This window comes from Strongylocentrotus purpuratus, unplaced genomic scaffold (assembly GCF_000002235.5).
Source record: "Strongylocentrotus purpuratus isolate Spur 01 unplaced genomic scaffold, Spur_5.0 spur5_scaffold_18, whole genome shotgun sequence".
In the NCBI taxonomy this organism is placed as follows: Eukaryota; Metazoa; Echinodermata; class Echinoidea; order Camarodonta; family Strongylocentrotidae; genus Strongylocentrotus; species Strongylocentrotus purpuratus.
Genome location: NW_022145603.1, coordinates 33,163,148 through 33,180,070, shown reverse-complemented (window position 1 = coordinate 33,180,070; position 16,923 = coordinate 33,163,148). Strand labels below are relative to the sequence as shown.

General features: G+C 37.6%; 1 protein-coding gene across 1 annotated transcript in view; it reads left to right on the top strand.

Moving 5' to 3' along the window:
* The window catches only part of LOC589459, a 68,487-nt gene that overhangs the window by 24,791 nt on the left and 26,773 nt on the right, over positions 1 to 16,923 (top strand). The window contains exons 6-13 of the mRNA XM_030989726.1: positions 7,472 to 7,545; positions 8,080 to 8,162; positions 8,781 to 8,863; positions 10,762 to 10,895; positions 11,370 to 11,502; positions 12,174 to 12,295; positions 13,147 to 13,167; positions 15,282 to 15,405. Of these exons, the coding sequence (XP_030845586.1) occupies positions 7,472 to 7,545; positions 8,080 to 8,162; positions 8,781 to 8,863; positions 10,762 to 10,895; positions 11,370 to 11,502; positions 12,174 to 12,295; positions 13,147 to 13,167; positions 15,282 to 15,405 (774 nt within the window). The remainder of the gene's footprint in view (positions 1 to 7,471; positions 7,546 to 8,079; positions 8,163 to 8,780; positions 8,864 to 10,761; positions 10,896 to 11,369; positions 11,503 to 12,173; positions 12,296 to 13,146; positions 13,168 to 15,281; positions 15,406 to 16,923) is intronic.

The window sequence follows — 16,923 nt, the reverse complement described above, 5'->3', positions numbered from 1 at the left end:
CAGAGGGAAATACGTACGCGTACCCTAGATAACACTGAGTGGGGGGGGGGGGGGGAGTCGGGTGAGAAAGATGGAAAGACAAGGAAATGGCGCTTAGTGACAGTAACTTTCGAGCCACGGAATCAAAGTTAAACGTTAAAACAGCCCCTGCGCTGTAAAGTCAATTTTGTAATTAACGGTAGGGGGGCCGCTTCACAACTCTTATTTTGCTCTTCATTTGGCCTCAGCTCATATAAACTCACTTGAGCTTGTATTTGAGCTCATGTTGGTAGTAATCATGGACACGGGCGGTGATCCTGGGCCCGATAGGAGGACACGTCCGCCAGGAAATTTAGAAATATAGCTAGAAAGATATATAGCGGAAAGAACTTACAAATTAGAGTGCATAATGTCAGCATTCAACATTGCAAAATCTCACTTGGTCGCTACGCCCCCTCACCCAATAACACAAAACTATGATATGACACTCGGCCCACGCTCCCGGCCGTGATTTATCCATGGTTGTTGCAATAATTTTTGTTCTTTACTATTTCTACTAACATTATTGTGTGCTATCACAATCATAATTGTTTCATTTTCCCTTTAAAGCATGCGCGTAGCCAGAGTCGAGAATGGAACAACGAATCGTCTTCTTTCTCTAATAATTTCATTAAGCTATGAAAGGTCAAAGCTTACGCGCTTTGCGCAAGAGGGGGGGGGGGTGGGAACTGAATTCAGACAAGGATTAATAATCGAGAATGGTACAACAAATCCTCTTCTTTCTCTAATAATTTAATGAAACATCAAAGCTTCCACGTTTCGCGCGGGAGGGGGGAAACTGAATTCAGACAAGGATTAAGAGTCGAGAATGGAACAACGAATCATATTCTTTCTCTAATAATTGCATTAAACAATGAAAGGTCAAAGCTTCCGCGCTTCGCGCCGGAGGGGGAGGGGGAACCAAATTCGGACAAGGAAAAAGGGTCGAGAATGGTACAATGAATCGTCTTCTTTCTCTAATAATTTAATGAAATTATGAAAGGTCAGAGCTTACGCGCTTTGCGCAGGAGGGGGGGGGGGAACTCAATTCAAACAAGAAATATGAGTCGAGAATGATACAACAAATCGTCACTTTCACAAAATACATATTATGCTCATATAAGATCGGTTGAACTTTTTTAGACCCCCCTTTTTGTTTACCTCGATCGATTACATGTATGTGCCCTCCCAAACATCAAACTCTGGCTACGTGCCTGTACAGGACGCCATAGCTGTGGGGATGGCCTCCATCCAATATTTCCCTTTGTTATTATTATGAATAGCGACCCTCTTCTCGTTTTATGAACGGCGACCCTCATTTTGTTTTATGAATAGCGACCCTCATTTCGTATTATGAATAGCGACCCTCTACTTCTATTATGAATAGCAACCCTCTTCTTCTATTATGAAAAGCGACCCTCTACTCCTATTATGAATAGCGACCCTCTACTCCTATTATGAATAGCGATCCTCTACTCCTATTATGAATATCGACCCTCTTCTTCTATTATGAATAGCGACCCTCTACTCCCGAATATCGACCCTCTTCTTCTATTATGAATAGCGACCCTCTACTTCTATTATGAATAGCGACCCTCCACTCCTATTATGAAAAGCGACCCTCTACTCCTATTATGAAAAGCGACCCTCATCTTCTATTATGAATAGCGACCCTCTTCTTCTATTATGAATAGCGACCCTCTACTCCTATTATGAATAGCGACCCTCTTCTTCTATTATGAATAGCGACCCTCTTCTATTATGAATAGCGACCCTCTACTCCTATTATAAATAGCGACCCTCTTCATCGATTATGAATAATGACCCTTATGAATAGCAACCCTCATTTTGCATTATGAATAGCGACCCTCATTTCGTATTATGAATAGCGACCCTCATTTCGTATTATAAATAGCGACCCTCTTTCTGTGTTATGAATACCGACCCTTTTGTAATATTATGAATAGGGACCCTCATGAATAACGAACCCGATTTTGTATTATGAATAGCGACCCTCTTCTAATATTATGAATACCGACCCTCTTCTTTCATTATGAATAGCGGTCCTTATGAATAATGACCCTTATGAATAATGACCCTTTTCTCCAATTATGAAAAGCGGACCTTATGAATAGCGGTCCTTATGAATAGTGGACCTTATGAATAGCAAACCTTATGAATAGCGGTCCTTATGAATAGCGACATTGACCCTGCAGTACAGTGGTCTGAAATCAGATTATAAATTACTGGCTCTATAGCTCTTAAAGAGAAGGTTGATTTCTGGGAAGAGGTGAAAAATAATTTGTGAGCGTTATCATTCCTATTATGCAAGTGTGGAAGAACATCAGATAAGACATGTTCCCTTAAAAAGCATGGCTCTTCAAATGCCTTCATATTCTAAATATGTCATGAAACATCGTAAAACTCGGGGGAATAGCCTTTTTACGCCACGTGGTTGTGTAGTCCCATATACATCTTTCTGTGTACAGTGTTTGTAACTTTACCAAGACTTGGCCAAATTTCTTATCATTTTGATGATTCCAGAACCTTGCAATACACACAAATTCTTATATGCTAGATGATCAACCTTTTCTGGTCGATTCCACACCGTTTCTTTCACATTGCAATCGCAAAACCAGAACTCAACTTCATCTTTTAGTTGATTAAACTACTAATAGTCGTTATTTTCCCACTTAAAGACATTTTCAAGCCCCCTTTTTTTTCGGAAAGTTCTAAATTAATATTGTCTTTCAAATGCTGTTGGAATTTAACCTTTTCATTTTTTGGGGCCTGCAAATGGACATAGTACCTTTAAAGTTCCAGATATGTGTAAAACGTATTCCATTAGCAAATAATGAAATACTCAACTTTGCCTCTGAAGAAATAAAAATTCTTCATAGTTACGTGACATATTCTTTTTGTCAATACTCCTCTTTGAAAATCCATCGGCAAAGTGATTTTGAGAATTTTAATGGATATCTGCATTTAAAGTGAATTTTGATGTGGAATTGGGAAATCTTAATGAATTTTGATATTTGGAATCTCAAAGTTTGTGAATTTCAAAGTTTAAATTCATCCAATGTACAGAAAGCCAGTGCTGTAAAGTCTTACTGCCACACAAGCCTTAATTTTCATGACTTGGACAGAGGTATATAATACATGTAATGTTTTTCTGCCACACAAGCCTTAATTTTCATGACTTGGACAGAGGTATATAATACATGTAATGTCTTTCTGCCACACAAGCCCTCATTTTCTTGACTTGGACAGGGGTAGACAATAATGTCTTACTGCCACACAAGCCTTAATTTTCATGACTTGGACAGAGGTATATAATACATGTAATGTTTTTCTGCCACACAAGCCTTAATTTTCTTGACTTGGACAGGGGTAGACAATAATGTCTTACTGCCACACAAGCCTTAATTTTCTTGACTTGGACAGGGGTATATAATACATGTAATGTCTTTCTGCCACACAAGCCTTAATTTTCATAACTTGGACAGAGGTATATAATACATGTAATGTTTTTTTTATGCCACAGAACTGGCTTTCTGTACTGGCTTTCTGTACATTGTATGAATTTAAACTTTGAAATTCACAAACTTTGAGATTCCAAATATCAAAATTCATTAAGATTTCCCAATTCCACATCAAAATTCACTTTAAATGCAGACATGTAATTTTTTTTTTCCACAGAAGCCTTAATTTTCTTGACTTGGACAGAGGTATATAATACATGTAATGTCTTTCTGCCACACAAGCCTTAATTTTCATTACTTGGACAGAGGTATATAATACATGTAATGTCTTTCTGCCATACAAGCCCTCGTTTTCTTGACTTGGACAGGGGTAGACAATAATGTCTTACTGCCACACAAGCCTTAATATCCATGACTTGGACAGAGGTATATAATACATGTAATGTCTTTCTGCCACACAAGCCCTAATTTTCTTGACTTGGACAGGGGTAGACAATAATGTCTTATTGCCACACAAGCCTTAATTTTCATGACTTGGACAGAGGTATATAATACATGTAATGTTTTTCTGCCACACAAGCCTTAATTTTCTTGACTTGGACAGGGGTATATAATACATGTAATGTCTTACTGCCACACAAGCCTTAATATCCATGACTTGGACGGGTATATAATACATGTAATGTCTTTCTGCCACACAAGCCTTAATTTTCTTGACTTGGACAGGGGTATATAATACATGTAATGTCTTACTGCCACACAAGTCTTAATTTTCATTACTTGGACAGAGGTATATAATACATGTAATGTCTTTCTGCCATACAAGCCCTCGTTTTCTTGACTTGGACAGGGGTAGACAATAATGTCTTACTGCCACACAAGCCTTAATATCCATGACTTGGACAGAGGTATATAATACATGTAATGTTTTTCTGCCACACAAGCCTTAATATCCATGACTTGGACGGGTATATAATACATGTAATGTCTTTCTGCCACACAAGCCTTAATTTTCTTGACTTGGACAGAGGTATATAATACATGTAATGTCTTTCTGCCACACAAGCCTTAATTTTCATTACTTGGACAGAGGTATATAATACATGTAATGTCTTTCTGCCATACAAGCCCTCGTTTTCTTGACTTGGACAGGGGTAGACAATAATGTCTTACTGCCACACAAGCCTTAATATCCATGACTTGGACAGAGGTATATAATACATGTAATGTCTTTCTGCCAGACAAGCCCTAATTTTCTTGACTTGGACAGGGGTAGACAATAATGTCTTATTGCCACACAAGCCTTAATTTTCATGACTTGGACAGAGGTATATAATACATGTACTGTTTTTCTGCCACACAAGCCTTAATTTTCTTGACTTGGACAGGGGTATATAATACATGTAATGTCTTACTGCCACACAAGCCTTAATATCCATGACTTGGACGGGTATATATTACATGTAATGTCTTTCTGCCACACAAGCCTTAATTTTCTTGACTTGGACAGGGGTATATAATACATGTAATGTCTTACTGCCATACAAGTCTTAATTTTCATGACTTGGACAGAGGTATATAATACATGTAATGTTTTTCTGCCACACAAGCCTTAATTTTCTTGACTTGGACAGGGGTATATAATACATGTAATGTCTTACTGCCACACAAGTCTTAATTTTCATGACTTGGACAGAGGTATATAATACATGTAATGTTTTTCTGTCACACAAGCCTTGCTTTTCTTGACTTGGACAGGGGTAGACAATAATGTCTTACTGCCACACAAGCCTTAATTTTCATGACTTGGACAGAGGTATATAATACATGTAATGTTTTTCTGCCACACAAGCCTTAATTTTCTTGACTTGGACAGGGGTAGACAATAATGTCTTACTGCCACACAAGCCTTAATTTTCTTGACTTGGACAGGGGTATATAATACATGTAATGTCTTTCTGCCACACAAGCCTTAATTTTCATGACTTGGACAGAGGTATATAATACATGTAATGTTTTTTATGCCACACAAGCCTTAATTTTCATGACTTGGACAGAGGTATATAATACATGTAATGTCTTTCTGCCACACAAGCCTTAATTTTCATGACTTGGACAGAGGTATATAATACATGTAATGTCTTACTGCCACACAAGCCTTAATTTTCTTGACTTGGACAGGGGTATATAATACATGTAATGTCTTTCTGCCACACAAGCCTTAATTTTCATGACTTGGACAGAGGTATATAATACATGTAATTTCTTTCTGCCACACAAGCCTTAATTTTCTTGACTTGGACAGGGGTATATAATACATGTAATGTCTTTCTGCCACACAAGCCTTAATTTTCTTGACTTGGACAGGGGTAAATAATCTTTCTGCCATGACAAGCTCCTTGGCTTTTCATTGGTTCCTCCACAGCATTGGAATATTATTGCATTACCTGTATTATATGTGTGTGATGTTTCTATTCAATGAGGAAAAAAGATAAATCAATTTTTTGGTCATTCAAAAGTCACAAATAAATAGTTGTATACTTTTTGGACATCAAGTTTTTTAGGCACACAAGCCTTAATTTTCTTGTCTTGGACAGGGTAGCTGATCGTCTTTTCTGCCACACAAGCCTCAATTTTCACGACTTAGGCGGGTAAATGATGTGTTTTTTTGCGGGACACAAGCCTTAATTTTCCTGACTTGGATAGAGGTAGACAATAATGTCTTTTGGGCATACAAGCCTTAATTTTAATTTTAAAAACCAGTCTCAACACATATTGTATTAAAAAACACACAAGATGCATTTTCATTTAATTTTAGACAAACACACAAGAAGTTGGGAATTAAGACACACAAGTAGTCTTTAGAAGGAAAAAATGAAAAGACACACAAGATACCCCTTTTTTTCAGACACACAAGACAAAAATCTCACAAGCATACTGTCGTGAGTAGTACCGTACGTCCGTCCGTACGTCCGTACGTCCGTCCCGTTTGACCGTTATCACAATATCTCAAGAACCATTGAAGATTTAAACTTAAGACTCGGGAATAGTATTTATCACCATAGGAAGACGATCTGATTAGATTTTGGAGTACGTAGGTCAAAGGTCACAGGTCACAGAGGTCAACTTATGAAATTCCTTGTATTGAGTTTGTTAGCGCGATATCTCAAGAACCATTTGAGATTTAAACTTCAAACTTAAGGATAGTATGTATCACCATAGGAAGACGATCTGATTAGATTTTGGAGCACGTATGTCAAAGGTCAAGGGTCACAGAGGTCAACTTATGAAATTCCATACATTGAGATTGTTATGATATCTCAAGAACCACTGGAGATTTAAACTTCAAACTTAGTGATAGTGTGTATCACTATAGGAAGACGATCTGATTAGATTTTGGAGCACGTAGGTCAAAGGTCAAGGGTCACAGAGGTCAACTTATGAAATTCCATACATTGAGATTGTTATCATAATATCTCAAGAACCACTGGAGATTTAAACTTCAAACTTAATGATAGTGTGTATCACCATAGGAAGACAATCTGATTAGATTTTGGAGCACGTAGGTCAAAGGTCAAGGGTCACAGAGGTCAACTTATGAAATTCCATACATTGAGATTGTTATCATGATATCTCAAGAACCACTGGAGATTTAAACTCCAAACTTGTTTAAATTGCTCTATGGCGGAGGCATCATTTTCGACTGCGCGCAGTCAAAATTCCATCTAGTTTTATTGTATTTTTTGTTTTTTGTTTTTTTGTTATGGTACTGGTGAACAAATAATTTCAAGAATCCTTGGACCTCTGGGGAAAAAGCACCTTAAGGTTTTTATCACATCTTTCTTCTTTAGAGACCTGTCATTATTCCAAATCTCTAGAATCCCTAAGAAGCGATTGTAATACTGTTTAGAATACACCAATCCCTACATGTACATGTATGTGACGTTCATACCTTTTGTTTGCTATGCTAGGTGCCAAAGCTGCGTGAGCCTCGGAACCTGTATGCTCTGGCCAAAGAGCCTGGACCACAGCAAGCACCAAGATGGTGAGAGCTTTTAATTTACAAAGAATAAATTGATCATCTTTGATTTTTCAAATTGGCATGACTCTCTTTTTTTTCTCTTAGTTCTGAAAATATCATATCATGTATTTGAGGGGAAATGCATACTGAACATGCTGTACATTCTGTAAGAGCCCGGAAAACGCCTGGTGAGCTCAGTATGCTCAGGGGTCGTAAGAAACTTCATCATATACATGTATTTTACCCCTATTTTCCCTATTCCCCCCCCCCCCCCCAATTTCCTTACTCAAAAGGGGGGAATGTTGTTAGATGCCTTTTTTTTTTTTTTACTCAAGGGGTGGTGTTTTAGGAAAAAAAAGATGATAAACTGGTTTATCATCTTTCCTCATTATTTCCTTTTTGTCACTCACTTGTTTTTATTTTGTATGTATTTGTTTCTTTGTATATATTATAATGTAAATTATTTTGGTTTTGCATGCTTTTAATTGGAATGTAGAAAAATGAATGAAATGAAATATTTAAACTACTTAATTGATGTAACATTGTCTCCATTGCTAGGCCTGCTGATATAGAGGTACTCCGTGATACTGTGCTTCATGTTGATGATGTCCCTACAGAGAATGAACCATTCTTTCAACCAAGTAAGTAATTGTCCCACCCCCCCCCCCACTCAGTGTTATTTAGGGTACGCATATGCGTGTTCCCAGCGACCCCCCCCCCCCCCCCCTTCAGCAAAAGTCTGTTGTGTAAAGTTAATACGGGTAGACCTTTTTCTTTTGTTACGATCGAGCTAGAGAGTTTGAGAACACACATGGTATCCCTCCGTTTAGGGAGGGGCCAGGGTAATGGTCAAGTTGAACATTTCATAAATTATATTCGTGTATCAAAACAAATCAAGGCAAGTCATTTATTTTAGTTCAGTTTATGGAGTTCAAATCTAGACGTCTGATTAAAAAACCTCTGTATCTCGAAAATAATATCGCTAGTAGCATTCGTTTGTCTCGCAATGTATAGTCAACAAGGGATCAGAAGATCACGACGTTTCGTGTGCCGCTGCAACACTTCGTCAGGTGATAAAATATATTGTAAGAAAGTGTCTTTTATACTCTACATCTGTTATACTCTACTGGTGGTTTTGAGAAGACATCAATGCCTCAATTCTTTTGAGTTATCTTCAGTTTGTTTTTACTTCAGTTTAAGTTAATTGGATTCAACATTCTTCTAAAACTTTGCTTTCTTGACTTGTCTCTTATTATCAGGTGGTTTTGAGAAGACACCAATGCCCTTGCCGGAAGGTGAAGGGAGAGTAGTCTATAATCATCCTCTTACTCATGAAGAATACGTAAGTCCTATAAATTTGATCTTTTATGTAAAGATGACTCTTTATAAAGGAATTTCATTCATTCATTGATATCATTGTGGTATTATGACGAAGGCTCTTAAATCTCAGAAGAGCGTGTTTGATCCTCACTCGATGCTTGTATGCTTGGACAATGCCTTTAATCCACATATGTCCCTCTCGACCTAGGTGTATTTAATGGCATTACTGAGGTAATAGTAATGGCATTGCCCTCAGGAAGAACAGTTATAATAGGGATACCCCTAGTAAACAAGACTATATTATTATTTTGTATACATGTAATTTGTTGTTGTTCTGTTATGTGCATTGCTGCTATTCACTGTAAGAAAGATCCTGTTCATTTTGGATTTTAATGATGAGATGGAACTTTGGTTTACTCTTTACTCTTCTCAGTTCCTACGATCCCGTGTAGGGGGTAATAGGAATGGTCCTATACCAAGAGCTGGTCTGAGAATACCATTTTAATATTCGAGTCTCTACTGGTACCTTTCTTCTACCCCTCTCAGTTCCTACGATCCCGGTATACCAAGAGCTCATCTGAAAATACCACCTTAATCTTTGAGTCTGTACCTCTCATTACCCCTCTCAGTTCCTACGATCCCGTGTAGGGGGTAACAGCATACCTGCCAACCCTCCCGCATTTTCCGGGATATTCCGCATTTCTGGAATTTTAGGACCTTAAAATGCGGGAGATTCCGCATTTTGGAAATTTAAGCCAAATTGGGCTTGTATTACCATTTGCCGCGATTTGTGTGAGAGCTCTCGTATAGTATACTGTGTGTGTGTTGATGGCCGCGGAAGCTCATTTGGCTTGTAATGACGATTTTGCAGCGTATTTGTGCCACTGATCTACAGCGTAGAGATCAGCATTATGTGTGTGTGTGTGTATGTAGCGTCTGGCCTGGCATGTACTCTCCATACACGTACACACACACACACACACCAATACAAGCGATGTACAAGAACATGCACACTTCACCAGCGATAAATTTTGAGCGAACGGGTTAGCTTCGACGTGTGATCGTGAATGGTTACTAAACTTGCACAAAGTTTGTCAGTTTTACTTATAATGTCTTCCAAATCCCAAGGAATACGCTTGCTTGATGGATTCATGGAGTTTACCGTACCGTACTAACTTTTCAATTGTCTAATCCAGTATTTGGAAGAAGTGTGTCGGGACTATGGTATACAGAGTGAACGCACGCTGCAGTGCGGTACCGGAGGTGAGTCGGTGCCAGTGGAGTGGGGCAGCGATGGCGAGGCGTACCGTACATGTACTGTGTATAGTTTGATCGATGCATGTCAAATGTTGCCGTAACTGAGCTGTGTTGGACAATCGCTACATCAAATTGAATTCAGCGTACCTGCCAACCCTTTCCGAATAATCCGGAATATTCCATTTTCTGGATTTTTAGGACCCCAAAATCCGGAATATTCTGTTTTTTTTCTCAAAATTTCGATTTTTTTTTTTTTTTTTTTTTTTTTGTGTTGGTGTTGCTTAAGCCAAATTAAGCTTGTTTTATCCTTTGACGCGATGTTAGAGTTCACGTATTGCGTGCGTTGAAGGGCTGCATGATTAAAAACTGCCGCTGCATGTGCGAACGCCTGTTAAGTGTACAGATTTCTTATTTTCGAAGACATACCGCGCTAAAAATTCTTAATTCTCATTTTCAAATGTTGGCAGGTATGTAACAGGAATGGTCCTATGCAAAGAGCTCATCTGAAAATACCACCTTAATCTTTGAGTCTCTACCTTTTCTTTACCCCTCTCAGTTCCTACGATCCCGTGTAGGGGGTAGTAGGAATGGTCCTATACCAAGAGCTCATCTGAGATAACCACCGAAATCATTTGAGTCTGTACTTTTCTTTACCCCTCTCAGTTCCTACGATCCCGTGTAGGGGGTAACAGGAATGGTCCTATACCAAGAGCCGCTAAGCTGAAGTCCTCGGAGGATACCACCTTAATCTTTGAATCTCGTTTTGAAAGTGGGAACCTCATGAAAGCTATCCAGGTGTAAGTATCATGTTTCTCATGCTCCATCTCAAACTTTCATCTGTAGGGGGTTTATTCTATCAAAATCAGCAGGTGATACAATAACAAATAGCAGATGCTTATGAATGTTTAATCATGAAAGTGCCATCTAGTATACAGCCGCGTAAAGTGACCCGTAATATTAAGCTCCATACAAACTATTTTATTCACAGGTGTTTGAACTTCAAAACACAATTTTGGCTGTTCATGCTCATGTTCTCTAGAGCCCAGTTTATATGTTGCCATTTTCCAGGGGGGAGTGGGAGGGGGAGGACCTTATGTTTCTGCCAACTTTAACCTTTAGTACCAAGCCCTTACATTTACATAATGTAGAGACGTTTTTGTGTTTTTTACATCACAACACAGTAGAATATATTTGTACAGTTGCTGCGTTATATAAATCTATCTAATTATTATTATTACTCATTTATCAATGATCCTTTTTCATTTCTGCAGGTCTGAGTTAGAGTATGAATTGGAGTTAAGATATGATCTCTACACTCATAAGCACACTCAGTGGTTCTACTTCAGATTCAATAACACAAGACGTAACGTCCGCTATCGATTCACCATCACAAACTTCATGAAGGTAAGATCTGGGGCCCGTTTCATGAAACTTTTTATCTATTACTAATGCTTAATTTCTATGATATATTTGTCCTCAGCCAATCAGATGCCATGATTTCAGTAGCTTGTAACATGTTATTGATATCAAGTTTAATGAAGCAGCGTCCTGTTTAGAGCCAGGAGGATGTTATAGGCTCTGTATTTATTTGTGCACTTTTATTGATGTGCAAAACAAAAGGAACTTATGTACTTACGAACATACATTGTTTTATACAATGATATACAATAATAATGATATGTGTGTGTGGTTGTGTGTAATTGGGTTTTAACTGACGTGTATCAATCAGATATGTAATTCACGTCTGGGGACCGACCTTTAACGTCACCATCCGAAAGACGTGACTCAGTTCCGAACTTGAGTCATCGGCTGAATCAGCTTGTAACTTACATTGCTGGCTGGATAACGGGTGCATGCCACAACGACCTGTTTTTGTATAGCGCATAACACGTAGGCATAATTGCATTTCTCTATGTGCTTTACAGATTAGAATACAGAAGGAGTGGGAATGGTGCACTGGGTTCATTATAGTGAGATCTGTTTCCAAATTACTTCTGAACTTTTCATATGTAATTTTTACTGTAATTACTATATAGTAATCCTATGTACAATTGTCTTTTTCTCCCACATTACAGTCTGGTAGTTTATATAACAGTGGTATGAGACCGTTGATGTACTCCGAATGCAATGCACAGACCAAAGGGATTGGATGGAGAAGGGTTGGAGATGATATCAAATATTACAAGAATGACGTCAAGTAAGTCACTAAAAATAAATCGGTTTGGAGCCAGAAGGGCATCTGTTTTACACAGAGATAATCCCTTCTTGCTCCAAACTGACAATAGTTATGTGTTATATTTCAAAATTGTATTGAGTTTAACTTAGCGTATCTACAGCGGACTAATTTAAAGAAAGCCAATTGTTGACCTGGAAGTTCAGTATATACATGTACAGTACTGCAGCTTTAACTAATAGTTATTGCCTTGTGATAAAGAATTCATCCTCTAATACATGCACATACCGGTAGCCCTTTCTATAGGACTAGAGCAAAAGATTCTCTGAAACACCAAAATCTGCTTGACGTTTATACCTAAATATCAATTTAAGTTACAATTTCATAATAAACTCTTTTGGGGAAATAGGTATTTAGATAGGAAGTTCACATGTACATGCATTTTTTTAGAATTAGAAATTCCTATGATTTGTGTTTGTGTTTAGTAATAGAAAAAAAAGGCAATGGATAATATTCTTTTGATATGACATTCAATAAACTAATTTTCAGTAGCTAAATATTATTTTTAAAATCACACTTATTAGTTTTTTAGAATTGTTGAATGTCGCACCAAGAGACACAGAGGTGCTGTCAGAATTTTTGTTTCTTTGTGTTTTTAGATCAATTATAATTGGTTCTCACATGTTCAGTAGAATCATAGCAGTAATTATAGTTGAAATGTTTATTTTTATGTGTGCTAAGTTTATTTTCAGTTTGCTTGTGGTTATACATGTAGATGTATTCTAGTTGGTTCGCACATGCAGTAGAGCTATTTCAACATTGATATTTGTTGTTTGTTTTTATGTGTGCTGATTTTGATTTGTGTTTGTACCCAGGCTGAAACATATCAAGAGAAGTTAAGTAGACTATCTAAACATCATTTTATAATCATCCTCTAATCATCCTCCCCCCCACCCCCTCCCCTTCAGGCACACCATGCATCACTTATATGCTGCTGCTCTAATATTCATTGACAATAATCACCACCGCTCATCCTTGCTCCCCCTCCCACCTTCACAGAAACTATTGCGCTTATAACATTGAGTGTGTAATATAATTTCAGTAACTTGGATTTTTAAACTGTCCTCACTTATGAACCTAGAATACAAGTAAGACATTTAACATTGATATCACCTATCATCAAAATGACCAAAATGATGGCAAGGTGTTATTTATAGGCTTTCAATGGGGAGAAGATAATAGAAGACTTTGTGGTACGTAGCACCCCTAACAAAGAACAGAGTAAAGTATTAAAACATTGAGCACCTATTCTTCTTTTGGAAAAATTAACAGAGTTCATTTTAGAACTATTCTAAAAGAATACTGTAATTCATCGATCTACTTTAAAGTTCAGTTTTCTTTAGTACGAGTTCTAGTCCATTAACAAATCAACAACAGTCTGTAAAAATGCTACCCTTACTTGGTGTTATCGTAAAATCCTAAGATATTGACAATGATAAGATGGGATAAATCAAGTATTGTAATTATTTGGATTACATGCGGTAAGTAAAGTGCACACAAACTGCTTGTCATAATCCTTTAATACCATCCTTACAGTATGTACATGTACGTGTCATAAGAACTAACACCATACACACTGGTAATCAGGCCTACTAATGCTGCTTACCAATATATTGATTCATATTTGCACACACCATAGAATGGCTTGAATTAAAACTTCAGCGTGAATAGAAACAAATATTGAAAAAGATGGATTTGTATGTAATCTTGCATCTTGTAATGATGCAGACACTTGTTTTGCTAAGTAACTCAGGTTTGTATTGATTAATCTTCCCCTATTGTAAGTTGCACATACATGTACTAGGGGAGCAGGTGATTTTAATATTTTGCATTGCATTGATCAACATTCCATATCAATAGTTGCATGTTTGTTTCAACACTTGCTGCAATGTGCATATAAATGTGCTTTGCATAATCAATATCTTTATATTGCAAACTAGTCACAAACTTACTTGCATGCACATTGGCACTATTATGCTTAACATGACTACATTTTTCAATGTATAACATTTATTCACTCCTTAGTCAATGAGTGTGTATGATAACAAAGCCCTTAACGCAATACATGGTTATATTCACATTGTACATTTCTATGGGAAACTAACTGCATATGCGTGGGCTCAGTCATTAACCAGTTAATTACTAGTTTTGCAAGTGATATGAATACACTGTAAATAGTGTTCCTGTACTATGTTTTTCAAGGTCTCGAATTAATATAAAGACATTATTAGTATTGTGGTTATCATTAATTAAAAAATGGGAATATTGTTATTTACAAGGGGTATGAATAATTTAGTTGATAACTGTAGATATCGGCGCTCTACACATTCCTGGATAGCATTGGCTTGGCATGTTCAACCACTCAACTATGGGAATTATTGCCTCATAAAAGAAGTCACATTTCTTGAAACCGAAGATAATGATATTTATTTATCTGTAGGGTGTTTTTTTGTGGTCCAAAATGAATAGCAAGTGCAACAGTGGTCCTATGCGTGTTTCAAAATACAAAAGTTTGAAGTGCAGTACACTTTAGTACATGAAAGAAAAACATGCAGTTTACCGCAGCTCAGGTGAAGTAGCCTTCACTATAAATATGACGGACAAAGAAAGAGGACAAAATATACAGTTCCTCATTCTACCCTCAACAATTGCTGTGGTAGACAAAGGAAAATCCCTTCACTGCTATTATGTAAAAATGTGTAGAACAGGTGAATATCCATGTGACACCTGTTCTACACATTTTTACATAACAGCAGTGAAGGGATGTTCCTTTGTCTACCATAGCAATTGTTGAGGGTAGAATGAGGAACTGTATATTTTGTCCTCTTTCTTTCTCCGTCATATTCATAGTGCTTTAGCCTTCTCATCAAGAGTCAATCAAACCATTCAACAACGACACCTCGGCATGATATTTATTGATCTGTTTGTGGATGTTTTTCTGAACCTACAGGAGGAAAGATGTGAAAGGGGATCGTAACTTCTACTACTCCCTGACCTGGACCTTCACTGTGCCTCATGATAATGATACATGCTACTTTGCTCACTGCTACCCATACACATACTCAGACCTACAGGTAAGAAATTATGGTGTAGCGCATACCACGTTTTATTAGATCGCTTAGACAGACACCAAGATGTGATTGGTCCAGAGCTTGTCACGTGATATCAATTGTGAGGATCCAAATTGTTATATTTTCCTGGCCGGTCACTTTCCAGTGTTATATTAACCAGCTGGTGAAATGTTGATCAATGTATGTTGCCCTCTTGAGGACTGACTGTATATCACCAATTACACCATTACCGAGGTTCTTTTTTTTTTCTCGAACTTTTTTTTCCTTGAAATTATTTTTTCCAATTTTTTTTTTCTCCCAAAAAATGCTTTTTATTCTTCCAATTTTTCTCTTCCCCAAAAACGTTTTATAAGAATTTTTTTTTTAAAGGATGTTATTGAATGGGGTTATATTTTCCCTCGTGACCTTATTTTTCCTAAGCGCTGTGCGCTTCAGGAAAATATAACTTCCTTCAGCGGTCCAAATAATGTAATATTACACCCCTTGATATATCACCCTAGCTTCAGCTCTGGTAGCCGTTATCAGCGTACAGTGCATTTCAAGAAATAATCCTACAAGGTACCCATTTACCTCACCTGGGTTGAGTGTGGCAAATGTAGATTAATGTCTTGCCAAAGGACATTAGTGCCGTGGCTGGAATCGAACCATGGACCTTGTGATCCACATTCAGATGACATATCCAGTCGACCACGACACCTCTTGATAGTGTCACGTTGGAAGCTGAATCGGTATTAATCAAATATTAACGTCTGGTTACCAACCTTTAACGTCACCATCCAAAAGACATAAATCAGTTTTGAACAGGGGTCGCCTGAGCCAGTTTGTAGATGAAGACAGAGAGCTGACCACATGAACGTGTCGCTAGACCAACTCACATCTCCCTATCTATCTATCTATCTATCTATCAGGCTATAGTTCATCCAGACGTTGGACAAAGCCCTCCTCATAACATTTCCATTCTCTTCTGTCTCTAGCTGTCCTAGTCCAAGCGGCCGTTCCCATGTATGATGTGAGGTTATCTCTCCATCTTCTCTTCTGCCTTCCTCTTCTTCTCTTTCCCATCCTTGGTTGCCATTCTGTTAAACGATTTGTCCATCTATTGTCCTGAAGTCTTATCTACCTAGGTTTCAATAAATTCTGTATATATAGTGATTTGTATATTTCAAAGGTACATATATCTCAGTAGGCTTGCGGGTGCACCATGTGAGAGATAGAGAGAGGATTGAGGAGTCCTGAAAAGGACTCTTACTCTGTAATCTTTCTTGGGGGTGTGTAGTCCTGAGAAGAACTGTTTGTTATCTTTCTTAGCTTATAGTTCTGAGGAGAACTATAGCGCTTGGAGAGGATGAGTGGCTCGAGTGATGACGGATACCGTAATTAACGTTGTATAAACCGCCCTCGTGTATTAACCGCACCCCTCTTTTTCACCCTTAAAAAAAAAAAAAAAAAAAAAAATTTGCAGAGATTTTTTTTTTGTGTGTGTAAGATCATTACCGGTAATGTAAATTAAAAAAACAGTAG